This window comes from Diabrotica undecimpunctata, chromosome 8 (genome assembly GCF_040954645.1).
Source record: "Diabrotica undecimpunctata isolate CICGRU chromosome 8, icDiaUnde3, whole genome shotgun sequence".
NCBI lineage: Eukaryota > Metazoa > Arthropoda > Insecta > Coleoptera > Chrysomelidae > Diabrotica > Diabrotica undecimpunctata.
Genome location: NC_092810.1, coordinates 67,070,751 through 67,091,224, shown reverse-complemented (window position 1 = coordinate 67,091,224; position 20,474 = coordinate 67,070,751). Strand labels below are relative to the sequence as shown.

At 33.2% G+C, this 20,474-nt stretch overlaps 1 protein-coding gene across 1 annotated transcript in view; it reads right to left on the bottom strand.

Moving 5' to 3' along the window:
• The window catches only part of LOC140448876 (otoferlin-like), a 576,219-nt gene that overhangs the window by 110,620 nt on the left and 445,125 nt on the right, over positions 1-20,474 (bottom strand). The window contains exon 14 of the mRNA XM_072542001.1: positions 5,293-5,483. Within this exon, the coding sequence (XP_072398102.1) occupies positions 5,293-5,483 (191 nt within the window). The remainder of the gene's footprint in view (positions 1-5,292; positions 5,484-20,474) is intronic.

Sequence of the window (20,474 nt, the reverse complement as noted above, 5' to 3'; positions counted from 1 at the left end):
TAGGCCTCCTCGAAAAAAATCCATTCAGATCAATCTTGCGCTGCTGCAATCCAGTTGGTACAAATCCTCTTTAAGTCGTCAGTTAATCTTGTGGTTGGTCTTCCCGGTTTTCGTCTATCCGCTTTCGGTCTCCACTCCAAGATTTTTTTGGTCCATTTATTATCCTTGACTCTAGCGACGTGTCCTGCCCACCTCCATTTAATTTTGGCTATGTGTTTTATAATGTCTTCTACACCACTTTTTCTACAGATTTCTTCGTTTCTTACCCTATCTCGCAACGTTATGCCTAACAATGATCTTTCCATTCTACGTTGCGTCACTTGTAGTTTTCGTGTAGATGTCCTTGTTAGGATGTCTCTGCGTCATATGTAAGGACAGGCAGGACACACTGATTAAAGGCTCTTCTTTTTAAGTTGATAGGTATCTTTGAATAGACCACGTGTCATGTCAGGATTAGCAATAAAGTGTCACGAGTCACTGACTTAAGCTTCGGATAGCAATAACATCATTCTGAGGTTCTCTAAAGAACATAATGAAAATCAAGGCAACCGAATTACTGACCAAATAGCTGGGAAGGTGGCAGGCCTAAGACCCTTAGGACTTGGTGATCTTTTTGGTTGGTCAACTACAACAATGTTTGATCAATTGTGGCCTAAGTGCCGCGGGAGTTGACTCGCGCTCCCTACTCTACAGATACAGATGCAGAATTACTATCTTCATTTTGGTGGTATTTATTTTAAGGCCCAGTGGATCTCTTTCCTAAATTACCTGGTTTACAAGTTAATGAAGAGCTTCTGGGTTATCATCAATAATCGCAGTGTCATCTGCATACGGCAGAGTTTTAATTGGGACGCCGTTTATTTTTATACTCTTTTTGGTAACTGTAATTATGAATTATGATTGAGGTGTCCAGAAAATATATTAAACAACAATGGAGACATCACACATTTCTGACAAACTCCTCATTGTATAAGTATTTTGTCAATTTTGTCTTGTTCTAATATCACGGATATTCTCTATTCCTAATATAGTTTGTTTATTGATTGTAGCGTTTTAAGCTAAAGTATTTGCACTGATAGCATGCACCTATAAAATAGAGGTAGCTATAAGACGAACTAATAAATAAAATCCACAAGGAAAATAAATTCCTGCAGCTGGCTGTATACCACGTATCACAAAAAAGAGGTTTAATTCTTTGTAAGTAGGTATATTTAAAAAAAAGGGCTACATTAAAATAACAAACGTTTTTGGAATAATAATTCCATCATCAGGTTAAAAGCCTAAAATAAGTATGAACCATTTAATTAAAGCAAACGTGATTGAAATGTTGACTAATGTTAAAAAAGCAAAATGGTTATACTTACAGGTTAACATGCCTGAGCCACCAAAATATTAGGGTAAATCCCTTTACAGAAGTTAAAGTTGCCAAGAAATGTACATATTGTTCTTAAAAATGAAAAATGTTTAAGATTTTATTAGATTTAACTTCAGGCAACATATAACCTTGCCTCACGTGTCAAAACAAGAATGTCAATGCACCATGGAACAGTGTTAGTTATACATAATATTACTGCAGCCAACCGATTCAAAAGCTTTAGTGATGTTAAAAATGATAACAGCAATCCAAGTGTTTGGATTTAAAATTTTTTTATTATTTAAATTTTGGATATGAAAGATGTAAAATTACCGATGGAGGTAAAGGTCACGGTTCGTAGACTTACTACGGTTGCCTCTTCCGACTGGGGTGGGGATGCTTGAGTTACGTCACCAGAGTACTCAAAACCCATTTATTCGCGATTGAAACTGAATGTAGAGTGCAGGTCGATTGCAGTGTTGATTGGTTGAAGATGAAGAATTACGTCACGAGAGTACAGTTTCGGGCTTAATGTTCATTGGTTAGGCGGAAAAGGCAACCGTAGTAAGTCTACGAACCGTGGGTAAAGATCATGTTTAAGAGAACGACGTATGTATTAGGCAGCCCATGTTACTCTTTGTCGTATGGAGTGTGGTCTGAAAGGTGTATTTGTGACTGATTAGCTTAGATATATGATATTGCCATTTATTTTGATCACATCTAGGACAAGGTAAAATTGAATTGTACATATTTGTAGCTAATATAAGACCTCATTTTTAAATGAAATTGTTTTTCACTGCTCGTATGGTAAAAGGTTTATATAAGTGGGCTCAACAAATTGACTAAAGATTAAAAATCTTCCGGCTGAAGAAATTAAAATTATAACCTATGGAATTAAATTTAGCATGAGAAGGATGAACTCCTTAGAGACTTGAAAAGAATAAAGGTACAGGAATTGACTAAAGAGTGGGGGTGGGTTTAAGGAAATAATAAGTGAATTATTCAACAAATTAGAGATAATAGAGATCCCTCATGCTTAAAGCATCTAGCACCCTAAGCAAAATCTATTTTGGTTATATTAAATTCGGTTTATATAAACCACGAATTTGATGGATGAGTGTGCTGTACTAAGTTGTTGACTAAGAAAGGGGAGCAATGGTTGAATAAGGATTTTTAAATTAATAATTGGGAAGGTGAGACCAGATGGACCTGTGTCTGAGAAAAGGAAATAGTGAATTCTGATAAATTGTTGGACTGTGAATTGTGTTTGAATGATTACTGAGTTTAAAACTAATGAGTAGATGGTGGATATATGAAATGACAGAAAAATAATAAAAGAAAGTAAGATGGACAGGAATATGATGTAGACATAAAGAGTAGAGATAAATATGAAATAGTAAAGTATAATGGACATGGGTAGTTATGAGGTTAACAATAGGGTCGGAAAAAAGGGGGGGAGGTGTGACAATAGTGTAAAGAAAGATGTGGCTTAAAGAGACACAATTATTGAATAGGAATAAAGGTGTGGACGATTATAGAGGAAGCTCGAAGCAAAGAAGCTAGGGCAAATTGGGAAATGTGAGCTACGAGAAGAGTTGTCGGTGTAAGGGTTAGAAAATCACGGTTAAAAGATACATGGCGATTGACGCAGTTGGGGCTTCTTTGCTTCTCTTTGACTATTTCCAAGTCTTCATACAGATCTAATTTTAGAAAGTTTTTTTGAGGAATATTATGTAACAAGGAGACGTCTTCTGGGATGTTGAGGGTATGTTTCTGTTGTATAAGATGTTGTGAAGTGTTCTCTCTTTTAGTGTATTCTAGGGAACAGAAAGCTAGTGATCTACAGGTTCTACCTATATATGTAGCATCATGATAGAATTTGCTCGTAGAAGAGAGTGGACCAGATTAATAGTTTCTTGTTTGGGAACTGAAGTAAAGAGATTGCTGACATCGAATGAAAGCATTGTGATGTTGGGATGAAGATTTATTTGTTGGAGATTGTTGACTAGATGAATGGTATTTTTAACTGAAAAGCTAGGGGTGAAGTTCGTCATATTGTTAATGAGATTCAATATATGAGATTCAATATAAATGGGAATGCCCTCTTTGTATATCTTAGGTAAACCATACAGTCTGGGTGTCAATGGGTTGCTAGGTATTTTGTAATATGGAGCATCATGTTCTGAAAGAAATTCTGCGAAAAGTTTATTGGTGGCTCTGATTTTGTTGATGAACTTTTTTGTTGGATCTTCGGGGAGTAGAGTGAAATTATTATCAGAAAGGAATATAGTGACTTTGTCGTTGTATAAACTTTGATCTAGAATGACTAGACAATTACCTTTGTCTGCTTTACTGATTATTAGATTGTGAGATTTAATTTTGTTTTGGATAGACTTGAGGGTTTGGAGTTGGTCTTTCTGTTTTTTGTCAGATAATTGAGGAAAAGAAACATTGAATGAGTAATTTTGAGAAGTAGAGGGTAGGTGATGGATAATGAGTTATTGGATGTATTCGATGGAGTATTGGAAATGGAATTATCGAAAGAAGTAGAAGATGATGAAAAATTTTTGTTTTTAAATTTATTGAAAAGATTATTAAAGAATTGAACTATTAAATAATTTATAGAAAACTGTCGGCAATATTAGCAGTTCAGACCCTGAGTAAACTGGCATGAGATATTAAATTATGTCTAACTTGAAAAAGAAGAAACTGTCATTTATGTCTTTTGTAAATAAACATTTTTAGTGACATTATTGTGAAATACTTTCACTACCACTAACTACAAATTTGAGCCAGAAGTCTTTAAATTCCCGATAAGTAACTTCTGGAAAATATTAAGCCAGCAGAAATTCTTAAATTTCCCATCTTAAGAAAATTGCTGGTTTTTATCAAAAGCATAAGATTTACTGGTGGAGTTTCTTTAAAGAATAAGTTTGTTAATTAATAAAATATCTCGTGCCAAGTGCAAGAGATAGATACAGATGAAAGAATATGTGAAACCCGTTTTAGCTTTCGGATGATAAATAAAGCCTAGAATTTGTATTTAAAAGATTATATATTTAAACAAAAAAAAAGGTAGTTACAATACACTGGATTTACCAGAAATAACTTTAATGTCGCAACGTTAAGTTATGAGAAACTTTCATGAAAATTTATGTTTAAATTCAAACTAAAAAGGTTACGATATGGAGAGTGTTTCATACGAAAAAAAGTCATTTTTTGTGTTTGTTGTATGAGTTTGTTTCGAGTGTCCCGTTCTTACAAACATATTTTATACTAACCCACCACCGATAAAATTATTGTTTACACAAAATTAGAACAATATACTATTTCACATAAAAGGAAGCAGATGTTTTGGTGACTTACTCTGTATAATATGTAGGTATCTATATACTGATTTAACGTTTAATTCCAAGCTAAACTGAAGTTAACATTTTACGATAGACTATTCAAACAATTTTCATGGCACTGAAAGCACTAAGCATAACTCTCAAACGAAATTATACGTGTGGTAGATTATTACCACTTAAAGTTTTCCTACGTACAGTCCCTTTATACTTGAAAGCAAGACCATAAAATTATCCAGTTACGCAAAGCCACCCTAACATGAATTTATGTCTTTTCTTGGATACACTAAATTTTGAGTAATGTGTGAAATCTCTTTGATCAATAAGTAATCTAGATTTAAGAAAACATATTGGATTACTTAAATAAATAAATAAATGTATATCCAAGATAATATAGTTTTGTCCGGAAAATATATTAAAATAATATAATAAATAAATAAATATAATAATGCCTATAAATTAAATTTTCAAAAAGAAAACACTTTTAAACTTCTTGTAAAAATATATTTCTAAAGGTATCGAATCTCTGAAAATGAAAAAAAAAAAATAAAAAAAAGTAATAAATTAAAACAATAAGTCTAAAATACTTACAAATTTTTCAACAATCTTTGTTATCATATTTGAATTGTACATTCTCCTTCGATGATCTGGCCAAACGGATCTTATATGCATGCACGGTTTGTTATCCCAATAAGGTAGGAAATAGTAAGTTTTGTCATGCGTCATAGGTTTTGCCGGTGAAGTTGTACTCTGCCAAGAAGCGCTATCGGAAGAAACCACCTCTGTAATATAAACAATGCTTTAAGTAAGATTTCACTTCAACGAAAAGTGGGTCCCCTTAGTGTTCATATCTAGACCAATCAAGTTCGTAAAAAAATAAGAATTTTTTCGTCATAACTGCATATACGCGTTTGACAGTTGAAATGTGTAGTATGAGATAACACAAAAAGACCCTCATCTACAGATTCATCAATTTTTTATTTAAAATACGTTTAAATAAACAATCAAAATGTCAAACTCATTATTTTGCTCATAACTTATGACATTTGTCTATATAGAGATTTGACGTGAACAGACATTTTCAGAAGAAAAAAATACACAAAATGAGATATGCTAAATTTAAATCGGATATTAAACAAAAAAGTTATTGCAAAATGAACAACAAAATCGCTGTTTTTGAATATTGTTAATTACTTTTTTATTATTTATTAAAATTAGTTTAAATGTGTCTGAAGTTAAGGATATTATGGTGTTTGAATTGTGTGCAAAAGATGCGCCAGATTTAATTTGTTTACGAATTTTTTCCTCAAAATCGAAATATTTCCGAAATCGACCTCAATATTCCGGGGCTTATTTTCTTTGTTAAGACGTATATTAATAATATATGGAAAAAAGTTTACTAAAATTACATTTATATACACAAAATGATTTAAGAATGCATAGAACTTTTTAAGCTTAGAAACATTTAAAATAATTCCATAGAATTTGGTTAAAATTAAATGGCAATAAATATTTGGAAAGCTGTTTAAAAACACAACTTGAAAAAAGTCAGTCCTACGATCTTAACAGCCAAGATAGTCATTTAAATCACTGACGTCAATTAACAACATGAAGGGCTGAATTTAATTAATCTATTATTAGAAAAGTCAAAGTTTTTAACAAACCTTTTAGCAAACAACATTATTGAAAATTGTTTAAACAAGTAGACAATTCGAATGTAATTATAATTTCGAGCTGTTTATAATGCCCTGTTTTCGATTCTTCTTGATCGACGATGATGAAATAAAAAGTTGAAGTCGTGGGGTAAAATATAGTTTTATTGACAGCTACTGAATTATTACACTATAGTTGTTGCAAAGGTAAAACTTTATAAAAGACTGCGTCCCAAACTAGCTTCGAAGCTATATAATAATCTCACTAAAATGCTACGATTAATCAAATAAGTGTATTGCCCTCTGCATAAAATAAAAACCTTTGACTTTTGAAAGTTGGCAAATATTGGTTAATAGTTAAACCGAGGAAATGATTGCAAGCATTTCCTCAATACTTATTAGGCAATATATATATATATATATATATATATATATATATATATATATATATATATATATATAGTTTGCAGGAAGTTGAACAAACTATAATTAAGCTACTAATCAATATGTTTCACAATTATACACGGTGAAACTATAAAAATTCAGGAAATTAAGATTAATGTAAGATTACAAGTAAATGGACTAATTTGTAACTGAAGACAAGAGTGTTATAAACAAAGAGTACTTTTCGTTTCGACTAGAATAAAAGGAGTGGGGCTGGCCGAATGAAGTTCCAGTCGCTCTCTTCAAAAAATCCAACATAGTTTCAAGATAGAGCGCCCGGAATAAAATGACATATCTCGGGTTCTACTGAACTATATTTGCTCTTTTAAACTAGGGTGCAACGTTAAAATAATAACATTTATCTTATTTTTATTGCAAAATTATCCAAAACAAAGCAGCTAATAACTACGGGATGCACAAACCTTTTCTTAAGTCGCTTTTTACTGTCATTTTGTTATTTAAAATTTAATTATGTTAAATAAATATTCTTTACTAACAGTATTAAATTATTATTTATAAACAATTTTACCTAGTACATTAATTAAATTTGAAAGAATCGGTTTTTTAGTATTAAGAGTATAGTTTGGAGTATGTATTTAGTTTTTTTAGTATTAAAAATTTTTTTTGGAAAAAAAATTGTATATATAGTATCACATTTATTATAATAATTTATAACTTCTTAAATATCTGATTATATGGCTTTGACACCGTATATGTATTATATAGTGGTTGCGAAACATTTTTTATAACAGGACTATTAACTATAACATAAGTAAGATTATGAATGTAAACTAAGAACTTATAATTTCTCATAATATAATACACTCATGGACAAAAATATCGAATATTTTGGAATTTTTCAATTATTTTTTTGTAGTCACTACTATTTCAAAATAATTTTAAATTAATGATGATACTCATATAGTAGACTGATTTATTAAACTGTTTTAATTTAATAATAATTTAAGGTAAAAGTTAAGTTTAAAACAATTATGCCACCAATTCGACACTGTAATAAAGCCCAAGTAGCACAAATTGTAATTTTGCACGAGGAAGGATATGCTCAAAAAGATATCGCACGATGTCACAGGAGAAGTTAATCTACGGTTTCGAATATTTTAAAAAGGTACCGCGAAAAAGGAAATTTTGTATGAACGCATGGTAAAGGACGCCCAAGGGGCTAAACTGCAATAAATTGATGACCGATTTTTGGTTTTTAATTCTACACGAAATCGTTCATTGACATCGATGCACCTCAGAAATGAGCTATTAAATGTTTGATAAGTTAATGTGAGTTTAGATACAGTTACACGAACATTAAAAGAAGCAAACTTAAAGTCCAGACGCCCCGCCAAAGTTCCACGTCTTCTCCAAAATCATAAATCTCGTCGTTTAGAATTTGCGAGAACACATATTCAGTGAAATATCGACAACTAAAAATGTTCTTTTCACTGATGAGACCAGAATTATATTATGGAAGACAAATGGTCAGAATTACGTCTACAGAATTATTGGCGAACGATTCGCCAGCTGCAATCTCGCACAGACCATTAGTTTTGGAGGTGTTGGCATAATTCTTTGGGAAGATATTAGTTGGGAGGTATGCACCGCATTTGTGGAAGTGATTAGACGGATCACTGGTGACTCTTACGTTTAAAACATCCTAGAAGATCATGTTTTGCCATATGTTCGTTACATTGGATATGAAAGATTCATGTTCATGCACGATAATGCTCGACCACATGCCGCTGCTATAGTGAGTAATTATATTGATAAGGTCCAAATTTAAAGATTGGATTGGCCATCGTTTAGCCCGGATTTAAATCCAATAGAGCACATGTGGGATCACCTAAAACGCCGCATACGACAAAGAAATCCCATTCAAAATTCAATAGATCAGCTCCGACTTACTGCACAGGATTAATGGAATGCAATTTCCCAAGGATATGTCCAAAATTTACTTGCAAGCATGCCGCGAAGGATGCAAGCAGTAATAAGAGCTAGAGGGAGGAATACTCGTTACTTTAAATTAGCATTTATTTTTGTTATATATAAGTTTGGAGTAAAATAACCTAGTTTATCTAATATTGAGCATTAATTTTTTTTTGCAATGTTCTCCGCATCAAAACTTAAAATTGTTCATTAAACATTGTTAAAATAAACTCTGTTTCACAATAAACGACTTGATTGACCAGAATTTATTAAGAAAAATTAGAAAATTCCAAAATATTCGATATTTTTGTCCATGAGTGTATTATATAAATATACGATTTTTTGTTCTAAAAATATTTTTTTATTACTATAAAACTGATTTGTTTAAATTTAATAAGAGTATTAGTCAAAATTGTTTTTAAATAACAATTTAATACTATTTATAAATAATATTTATTTAATATAAATATATTTTAAATAAATAAATAACAATAAAAAGAGACTTGCACATACCATAGTTATTAACTACTTTGTTTTGGATAATTTTTAATGAAGATACGATAAATGTTATTATTTTAAGGTTGTACCCCAGCTTAACAAAAAAAAGAGCACATTTAGTCCAGTGGAACCAGAGATATGTCATTTTTCGAGTTCTCTATCTTAAAAACTGTGTTGGATTTTTTGAAGAGTGCGGCTGGAACTTTATTCGGCTAGCCCCACTCCCGTTACTCTAGTAGCAACTCTTTGTTTACAATACTTCTGTTTAAAAAAATTATAATAATTTTGTTTGCTAAAAACTTTTCTCATAAAAGAATGGTTTTTCAGCCCTTAGTGTTGTTAATTAACGTAACAGTGATTTAAAAAAGGGGCTATCTTGGCTCCTAAAGGTCTTAGGCCTCTTTTTTTTCAAAATTGTGTTTTGTAACCAGCTTTTCTGAATACAGCCTGAATACTTTTGTAACCGCTGAATATTTCTTGCGAGTCAATTTGAACTAAATTCTACGGAGTTACTGTAAATGTTTATAAGCTTATAAAGTGCTACTTATTATTAAATCATTTTGTGTACATGAATATAACTTTTTTTCTACAGCTTATTAATATACGTCTTATTAAAGAAAATAAGCCACGAATTATTAAGATACATTCAGTCAAATTATCTGGACCAACCTTAGAAATTAGCTCATTTTTCAAGAAATCTTATAAAAAAATTAAATTTCCCAAAAACTGTTCAACCGATCTGGTCTATCTTTTGCGTACAATTATTCAAACACGATAAAAACTTTAAGTTCAGGTACATTTAAACTAATTTTAATAAATAATAAAAAAGTTATTAACAATATTCAAAAACAGTGATTTTGCTGTTCATGTTGCAATAACTTTTTTGTTTATAATCCGATTTTAATTTAGCATATCTCATTTTGCGTATATTTTTTTTATTATGAAAAAGTTGTCTGTTGACGTCAAATCTCTAAATAGATAAGTTATTAAGTTATGAGCAAAATAATAGGTTGGCGTTTTGATTGGATTGTTTATTTAAACATATTTCCACTAAAAAATTAATAAATCCCTAGATAAGAGACTTTTTGTACTATCTCATACTACACATTTCAACTGTCAAACACCTCTACAAGTATACAGTTGTGTCGAGTGAAAATCTAACTTAATTGGCCTTATCATACTTGTTCTCACTTTAATAAAACTGTATGTAAAAACAAAGTTAGGTAAATGAAGGTATGTATAATTTTTCTTATTATATATCAAATAAATAACTTTTGAAACATTTTAATTTTATAAAAAAAAATTCAAAAACAGTTCATGTACTATATTCGCACTCTGGACAAATTCAATTCCGACCATATCAATAAATGCAAAAAACCCGCTAGTAGATACGATTGGATATTATGGAACTTGATATGTATTATTTTTGTGGCAATTTTCAAAGCAAGTATTTAAGGGCAAAGGCGCAAAATGTGGCCTGTCGAAATGTTCAATGCGTTTAAAATGTTTTTTTTTGAATCCTGCGAAAACTAATAAATATTAATTCCGAAAACGTTCTGTGATGTAGCCCGATAGGGTTGTTAATATTATACCTTTTATATAGGAATTTTTAAATAAATTTTTTATTGATGAAATACCTTTTCGGCCTTCTTTTCAAGCACATGGAGATATCTTATCTACAGACTTTCCTCAGTTTTCCGTAACCTGCTCATGTTAGTCCTATTCTCCTGTTTAACTCTGTTGTTTGATTGTCTCTTCCTAATTTAATCTCGTGGCAGAGATACTTATAGATATAAACTTGTTCAATTTGCGGTCATTACTTGAAATTCATTGTTTTTGACCAGTGCCAGATTGGTCATGTATTGTGTTTTGAAAAAATTAATTTTAATGCCAACTGCTGGCTGCATTATCAAAATAATATTCAGAATACACCAAGAAACAAAAACTTATGATAGAAGAAATATTCTCCAAGGAAGACGAAAAACTTCACAAATTATAATCCTTCTTCATGTACCATGTCCTTCAGAACATTGGTTACCATCACAGCTACCTTAATTTTATTTACTGCTACCCTAAATAGCATGCTTGTATCAATACCATACCAATCTCGCAGGTTCGTCAACCATGAAGTCTGTCTTCGTCCTGAACTGCGTTTGCCTGCTATTTTCCTTTGCATAATATATTGTAGTAATCTATATTTGTGACCTCTCCAGCTTTATCTTCTTGATGCTTTTTATAATCTCGGTAGTCCTATTGTGACGTTCCAGTATTGTGGAGTTTCAATCTTCTCTACCCAAGAAACTTTTAAAATTTTTCTATAGCACCACATTTCGAAAGTCTCAAGGCGATTTAGATCACTTTTATTCAGAGTTCAAGACTCGTACAACACCATAAACTAAGACCGAGAACACGTAGCAGCGAAGTAGGCAGATCCGCAATGCCAATTTTAGGTCCCTGTAACATAATACCTTGGACATCCTTTAAAAAGCGGCGCTGACCTGCTCAATTCTGGATCTAATTTCGTTGTGACTCTCTGCGTTCAGAGAGTCACAATGTGACTCTCTGTCACTGATATCCAAAGTAAACTGATTATCCAAAGTAAACAATTTGATCAACTTCCTCAAGTTTGGTACTATTTAGGTATATAGGCGGTTTTATATTCTGTTGATTACTTATTACGAGTATTTTGGTTTTCCGTATGTTTAGATCCAGACCTGCTTCATTGCAGCTTTCAACGACACAGTCAAGTAACGTTTGCAGATCTTCTTGAGTAGATGCTAACAGTACAGTGTCGTCCGCATATCACAAATTATTGATAACTTCACCTTTCACAATTATTTCTTCTTGTTTTGTAGAAAGTGCATTTCTGAAAATTCTTTCAGAATAAACGTTGAAAAGCAGGAGCAACAAGAGGCATCCCTGCCGTACTTCTCTCTTAATAATGAAAGCCTGTGATTAAAAACAGTGTACTTAAAATAATGTTGTTTGATTCTAATACAAATTTGCAAATTATGCGAACGTCTCTGCCATCTAAGTCAATGTCTCTTAGAACTTCAATCAATATAGAGATCTTAACACAATCAAATGCCTTCTGAAAGTCAATAAAACAACAGTACATGTCTACAAATATATCACGACATCTTTGAGCAAGTACGTTTATCCAAAACAATGCCTCTCTTGTTCCAAACCCGTTACGGAAACCAAACTGTGTGTCAGTTAAGTATTCCTTCAATTATTGTCTATTACAATAGATACGGTCATGTATTAGCGTTAGAAATATTTTAAATAAATGGCTTAACAAACTGAAGGTGCTATAATCAACACAACAATGAATTGGATCATTAGGTAGGTGTCCGCTGGTATAAATGGTATTCAAACCGAAGGTATAGCCTCTACAACATTGCTACCATGTATAAGCTTGCATATTTTACTTGGAATTTTATTAAGACCTGTCACTTTTCCATTTTTGATGATTGTATGGCTTGTGTTACCACAGACCGTGTTATTAAAATGTATAATTAAAACATAGTAATTAATTATTTACTTATATTAATTGAGAATTAACCACAATTGCAATCAAGTAAGTTAATCAATTTTCACATGATGATCACGTTTAATGGAGACTGAAGCTGCAGTCTCCGTGGCATATAATATAAAGTAGTTAACCATATTTTGCACGACTGTGGGACACTATAAAGCAGGCGACAAGCACTTTTTGGAGATTACTAAGTGACTTCACAAACATAACCACAGTGGATCGTTTCCATTCATTAGATCTCTATATTCTAGTGCAGTATTTAGAGTTGCAGTAGAGTTATGAAGTTGGTATTACCACAGATTAACAGAACACACAGATGCGAAACAGTCGCGTCAACTCTGGGTACCGACTTTTGGTAAACTCCGCCCACTCTCAGTTCCCCAAAGGAGATTTGCGTTAGTACGTAGACTCAAGCTTCTTTTCACTTCTTTTCAGACAGTACATGCGCTTATATTGTAGTGGTTAATTGCCGGTCTACTTATTGGAATTTGTTTAGATTGCCTAAGGATGTAAGGGATTTAAGAAAAAAATAAGACATTTTATCTCATATTTAAATTCCAAACAAATATTTGACGTTGTCAATGTTAAAACTGGAAACTGTTCAATATTTCTTTATTTTGCAGAAAAAAAACTTCTGTATTATTTTGTTGGCTTAGCAACAATATTTAAATTGTACTTTAGCAATCGTTATTCTTTTCTTTGCCCTTTTTCTATTTGTTAGAACTTAGTACTTTCAAAAGTAATCACTAGACTAGGAATTTGTAAAACTTTGTTTAAAGATATTGTTGTGAAGCTATGTCTTTATGGCACCTTATGCAGTTTACTATTTTACTTGAGAAACAAGCCATAATTTAAATTGGAAATGAAATTTATTTGACATTTCGACTTCTACTTCAGAAATCGTTATCAAAATACAATGTACATATGTAAAATAGTAAATTTGTTTAAAAAGTTCAATAATTCTTTATTTTACAGAAAGAATCTATTATTTTGTTGGCTTAGCAGCAATATTTAAATTGTACTTTAGCTATCGTTATTTCCTTCTTTGCCCTTATTTTATTTGTGATCGAACTTGCTACTTTCAAAAATAAACAGCATGCTTATTCTAAAATATAACTGTTATCTTTATATTATACTGAAAAAGTAATTAACATATTTTTTAATGAAGGATAACGTAAACACCATTAAGTCTGTTTGCCATTTTTCGAGTGATATATGTGCAGGGTTAATACGACGTCTTAAAAAGTGTCTCATTGAGAAACTGAAGTAAATTAAAATTTCATGTTAAATACCTACCAATTTTGACATTTTCTTATCTACAGCTAACGAAATAAAATCTTGTTTAAAATAATTTGTTGTGTATTGTAAGCTAAAACTGTTATGTTATGTTATTAATAAAATTCTGGTTTAGGAAGAGACTAACTTGACTATAAAATTAAATCACCATCCACCTATATATTATGTATTGTAAATATTTAAAAATTGTCACTATTCTAACAGCCACTTTACTACTTTCCAAATTTTGTTCTTCCTAGAACTTTCAAATTCCAAATTATTATATTAACTACTTTTTTTGTTTTGTTAAGGCTATATCTGGAATTCCCAAATTACATATTATAATTATTCCTTGTTCACTTCAAAGCTACTTTTATACTTTTTCTATTTACACAGAAATTTATTAAATGACCGTTTATATATAAATCTTTAACGACTGTCACTTTTCTAAGAGCCAGTTTACTTTCTCTTGTTTTGTTAAGGACATACCTAGAATTCCCAAATTAAATATTATATTTATTTCTTGTTCACTCCAAAGCTACTCTTTTTACTTTTTCCATTTACACACAAATTTATTAAGTGACCGTTTATATATAAATCTTTAACGACTGTCATTTTTCTAACAGCCAGTTTACTTTCTGTTGTTTTGTTAGGGACATACCTAGAATTCCTAAATTACCTATTATATTTATTTCCTGTTCACTTTAAAGCTACTTTTTATAGTTTTTCGTTTAACACAGAATTTTATTAAATGACCAATGGGTTGTTAAGTTTTGTATTTTCTTAATTTTGTGTATCAAGCAAGCAAGCAAGCAATTTAATTAAACCCAGCCTGTGAGAAATGTTCACCCCTAAGAATTACGTTCGGGTGTAACAATTCATTGGAGCGAGGTGTATTAACTCGAGTAAAAACAGGAGTCACTCCACCGCGCTCGAATGCTCCAGACCATCCCTTTCCCCCCTATAGCACTCTGATGCGCGATAGGGGCACAACTATCAGCCAAATGCTCTTCATGTGGAGATCCTGGGTAATAGAACCCCAACATGGTTTCCTAACCGAATTCAAAACTCAGGACAGCGCATTGTCGCTATATTCCTGTTATCTTAATGTGGCTTATCCGCGAACTAAAATTGCTTACTTGGGCCTCAAGTCTCCGCTCTGAGCTAGGCTCAGTTCGGCGACTTGGTGCTCAAGGGGTTGGGCCCTACATGCCCGAGTTTTTAGTGGTTTTTGTTAATATTTTTTTGTGGCTTGCGCCGGTTTTTGTTAGTAGTTTTTTTATTTTTTTGGTGGCCGAAGCCGCTTTTTTTGTTGTTTTTTGGATTTTTTTTGTAGGATGCCTGAAACATAAAATCAGAATTAGTGCATATTTATATAATAAATTATATGCATAGAATTTACTGGGTCCACGCTGTACGTTGCGATTGTCCACAAGGGTTATGAGCTACGAACTATCTTCATTGTGCGTTGTTGTTGTTTTTTGAAGTGTTTTCTCTCTGGTGTTTTGTTTTCTCTCTGGTGTGATTGTTGATTTTCTCTCTAGTATTATGATTTTATTCTACTATTTGTTGTTTGGGTCTTTTGTGCTTCCATCTGTGGAAAGCGTCATACCTCAATATCTCTCGCAATATGTGGTTGGGGTGGTTCTCTATCTCCGCGAACTTTGTCCTAGCTTTTTCTTTCATTGTGTCGGTCACTCTGATTTGTTGTAGTTCTCTAAAGAGAAATCTTTCTGCTACGTATCTCGGTACGTTGACTGCTTCTCTTAGGCTGTTGTTATGTGCCGCTTGTATTTTCTTTTTTGATGTATTGCATATGTGTCCCCATGCGAGAGATGCATATGTTAGTATAGGAAGAATTATACAATTTATTAATCTTATTTTTGTTTTCAACCTAAGTTTGCTTTTTCTTCCTGCTAGGCCTCTTATTGATGCTCTTGCCATGTTGGCTTTTTGTACTGTAGCTTCTACATGTTTGCTAAATGTTAAGCCTTTGTCCATGATTACTCCGAGATATTTTGCTTCACTTTTCCACTCGATAGGATTGTCTTGCACAGTTACCTGTTCTTCTGGTTGTTGGTGCCTCTTTTTGAAAAGTACAGCCTGTGTCTTTTCGGAGTTTATAGCGATTTTCCATTTTAAACTCCATTCTTCTATGTCATCTAGCGCTGTTTGTAAGTTGTTTACCGCTATGTCTACATTTCTGTGTTTGGCCGCTATCGCTGTGTCGTCGGCATAGAGGCTTAGTAGTGTACCTGGTGTTCTAGGTATGTCTGCTGTGTATATCGTATACAGTAGAGGTGACAGTACCGCTCCCTGTGGCACTCCAGCCTCCGGGTTCCCGAGTTCGGATAGGACTTGTCCTATCCGGACTCTGAAACTACGATTGCTTAAGTACGAAGAGATTAGTCTTGTCATTGCTCCGCTGTAGCCGTATCGTCTCATTTTGTAGATAAGTCCTTTATGCCAGACTCTATCGAAAGCTTTGCTTACATCTAGGAAGACAGCTCCTGTGAATTGTTTGTCATTAAATCCAGCTGCTATGTACTCTGTTAATCTGAGTACTTGTAGCTCACTGGAGTGTTCTGATCTAAAACCGAATTGGGCTTCGGGTATTATATCTAATCTGTCTGTTTCAGCTTGGAGTCTGACGAGTATTATTCTCTCTACAATCTTGCTGATTGCAGGTAGTAAGCTTATTGGCCTGTAGTTTTGCGGGAATGTGCTGTTTTTTCCGGGCTTTGGTAACATTATGACATGAACCTCTTTCCATCTGTTTGGGAATTTCTTGAATCTTAGCATCGCGTTGATAATATTTGTTAGATATACTATGGCTCTCGCTGGTAAGTATTTTAGAGCCCTGTTCGTTATTTGATCAGGACCAGGTGCTTTTTTCGGCGAGCTATTTTTAATTAGCTCGTTTATCTCCTCCGGTGATGTAGGAGGGATGATTTCGTTCGGGTTTTCGGGTCTTCCTCTTTGTCTTTCGACTTCTTCTATGAAGTCGATGTCCTCATCTGGGTGGTAATTTAATGTACACTCTCTTTCGAGAGTACTCCTCATTACTTCTGCTTTTTCCTCTGTGGTGTAGACTATTCCGTTTTCTCCATGTAATGGAGGGATTTGCTTTCTGTCGTTTCTCAGTATTCTCTGGAGCCTCCAAATATTTTGCATATTTGGTCCTTGCTCCTCCATGTCTCTTATGTGGTTTTCCCAGCTTTCACTGCGGTGTTGTTGTAGTGCTGTTTTGACCTCTCTGTTTAGCCTATTTGCTCTATTTTTGTCTGCCTGGTTCCTTGTCCTTCTCGCTGTCTGCTTTGCTCTGTTCTTTTCCCTTATTAAGTCTTTTATTGCTTGTGGTATATCCTTAAATCTTCCCGTGTGCATTTCTACTTCCTCTTCTGTAGTGCTGTTTCTGAGTGCTTGTTGGATGATGTTTTCCAACTCTAGGACTCTGTAGATTTTGTGTATCTGTGTTCTGTTAATCTGTGGTATTATAAATAATTGAAAATTGTACAATAAGTCAGTTGGCTCTAATACAACCGGTATATAACAGACGACTTCCAGGGGAAAATGATATGGATGTGAAAAATAATAAAAAACAATAAGAAGGTATGATTGACATAAAATATTGAGAAAATAAATTGCTATTGATTTAAGCACATAATATTTCTTTTTATTGTCGTGAACCTTAAAAGAATATTATCGGAGTAAGCCCGGAGTAAGAAAATATTTTTAATAGAAAATTACACGCTTGATTTGATACCTATTTTCCGTTACATAAAACACAGAAAAGTAAACTCTTCAAACTACCTTCCTGTTAGTGAAGCAAAATAAAAATGGTAGTAAAAGGAAAAAATAAAAAAGTAAAGATTTTTATAGTTTGTTAATAATTGAAAAGAAATAAATCCTCTACAAAAAGGTAAAACCATATCGTTAAACTTGAAGGTTAAGTAATTCAATATGGGATTTCACTTAATGATAAAGATAAATTAGAAAAGGTAACACTCTATTTCTTAGCTTCTAATCTCTAAGTACTGTTAATTATTTTCGTCACCTATTTTCAACTTTATAAAGACGCGTATTATGCAAAAATAATGAATCCATTAACAAAATAAAAAATAGTTTTGTATGAAAATAAAGACTTGATGATATAAAGATATTGATGATTACTCCATCACCTTATGTCCAAACAATATTGATATATTTTGCTATATGCTTGACTAGGTATATTTTTTCACTGGTAGTTATACTGTGTTCAGATCTAGGCTCTTATCCAGTCGCGCACAGTGTCTTTGGCATTCCTAAAGCCGGCTCTGTACCGAAGTATTTTGTAGCTCATTCTCTTTTTTCTTTAGCAAGTTTTCCAGCTGTTTCGTTGCCACGTAATCCTCTATAACTTGGTACCCATATCAGTGTGATACTACTATCTCTGTCAGTCTGTCGAATTTTTCTCGGTTTTCTTTTAGCCTGAAGCCTACCTAGGAGTTCCTAAGGGCTCCCATAACCGGTTAACAAACTACACTCGCGATTATAAAATCCGGGTCACCTTGAAAATTTTAAGTTTCTTGAATATTTTTGCATCTGGTGCAGTAATAACCTTTTTTTTAGGCTAATGTATTTTTTATTTGTCATCAATGTTTGTTTTGAAAGAAAAAAAAAACGGTTTTTTATTGCTTTTATTGAAAAAGCAGAAAACAAACCAAATTGTTGAAACAGACATACGAAAGAAAAAATGAAAAATACAGAACATGGTAAAACATTAGTGGAATTTCAATGACTAATATCGTGTATTGCCTCTCCTGGTTCTAATAACCCCTTGCAGACGACGGGGCATATTCTTAATTTTTCTCCGGATTACATGTTGTGGTGTGTTACTCCACTCTCTTACTAACAGATCCTTAAGCTCCTGTGCGTTGTTAGGAGGAAGTGTATGGGTTTGAATACGTTTTTTCAAATCGTCCCAGAGATGTTTAATGGGATTCAGGTCCGGAGACCTAGCTGGCCAGGGTAACCTCGTAATTCTAACCTCGTCCAAGTATTGCATACTGATCCTGGCAACGTGCGGTCGCGCATTTCCTGCATAAAAACGGCGTCTTCTCCAAGCCCTGCCATGGTGGGCATAACATGTTCTTCCAGAATCTCCGTAATGTACCTTCGTGCAGTTAAGGACCCATTTTCGATGAACGGTAATTCTGTGCGGAAGTCAGAAGATACACCTCCCCAAGCCATGACCTAGCCTCCACCAAATGGCATTCTTGGAGCAATGCAAGCTTGTGAAAATCGTTCACCGGTTCTCCTCCAAATTCTTACACGTCCATTGGATCCAGTTAGGCAGAAACGGGATTCATCTGAGAATAATACTTTGCTCCAATCATTAATTCCCCAATGCGCGTATTGTCGAGCAAAAGCTAGTTGTGCAACTCGATGCGCCCAGCCAAGTGGCGGTCCTGTAGCCATAACCCGAGAAGATAGTCTAGAAGAACGAAGTCTTCTCCTGACTGCTGCAACGCTAACATTACAATTTCGTACTTCCTGTAGGCAATTTCGATGCATAACCGCAGTTGAGGTCCGGTTTTGTAAATCCTGAAACACAAGGAAACGGTCATCTCGTGCCGTGGTCGTTCTCCTTCGTCCAGAGTCAGGTCGTCCGGTTAGCAAACTCGTCTTCTGAAAGCGTTGAAGCACTCGTTGAACCGTAGAAAGGCTTACGCCAACAGTTCTTGCGACTTGCCGTTAAGTGTGACCGCCTTCCACAAACGCAACAATGCGTGCCGTTTCAATGGCAAAAAATAAACAATAATAAACACTAATAATGACACTAATAAACACTAATGGTGGCAATAATAAACGTTTGTTTCTTGCGTTTACACAGAAAGTCACAGAAGCATAATAAGACATTTAAAACAAGCGGCAGTTACAGGTACCGTTCATTTTGGGAAGTGTATAGTTTTCCGCGAAATCGGCATTATTGGAATTCTTTGTTACAAAGGAAACTGCTAAGCTGACAACAATTCTCAGAAACATGCATTAGTTTATATTTGTGTTATTATTATTTACGATAAAGCTCGTTAAAAATGAAATAACGGCGATTTTTAAGGTGACCCGGATTTTATGATCGCGAGTGTATATATGTGCTTTTGTTGGTTTTTATTAAACAATGTAGGATCACGTAAATCTGTGCCTGAAATACAGACGTATATTCTCGTAGTGGAATTGGAATGCCCCTCTAATAATTTACAACTAACCGTATTTATTCTTGTTTAGTTAATTATGAAACTTTAAGTAAAAAACTTTCGGTTTTCTAAGTTCCCCCACAAAGTTTGAATGTTGCACCAAAATATGACAATAGCTTTTCTATTTATACATAATTCTTAAGAACAGTAATTATTTAATAAAGTATATATTGTCTATATAAAGAAAACAGAGGAAAC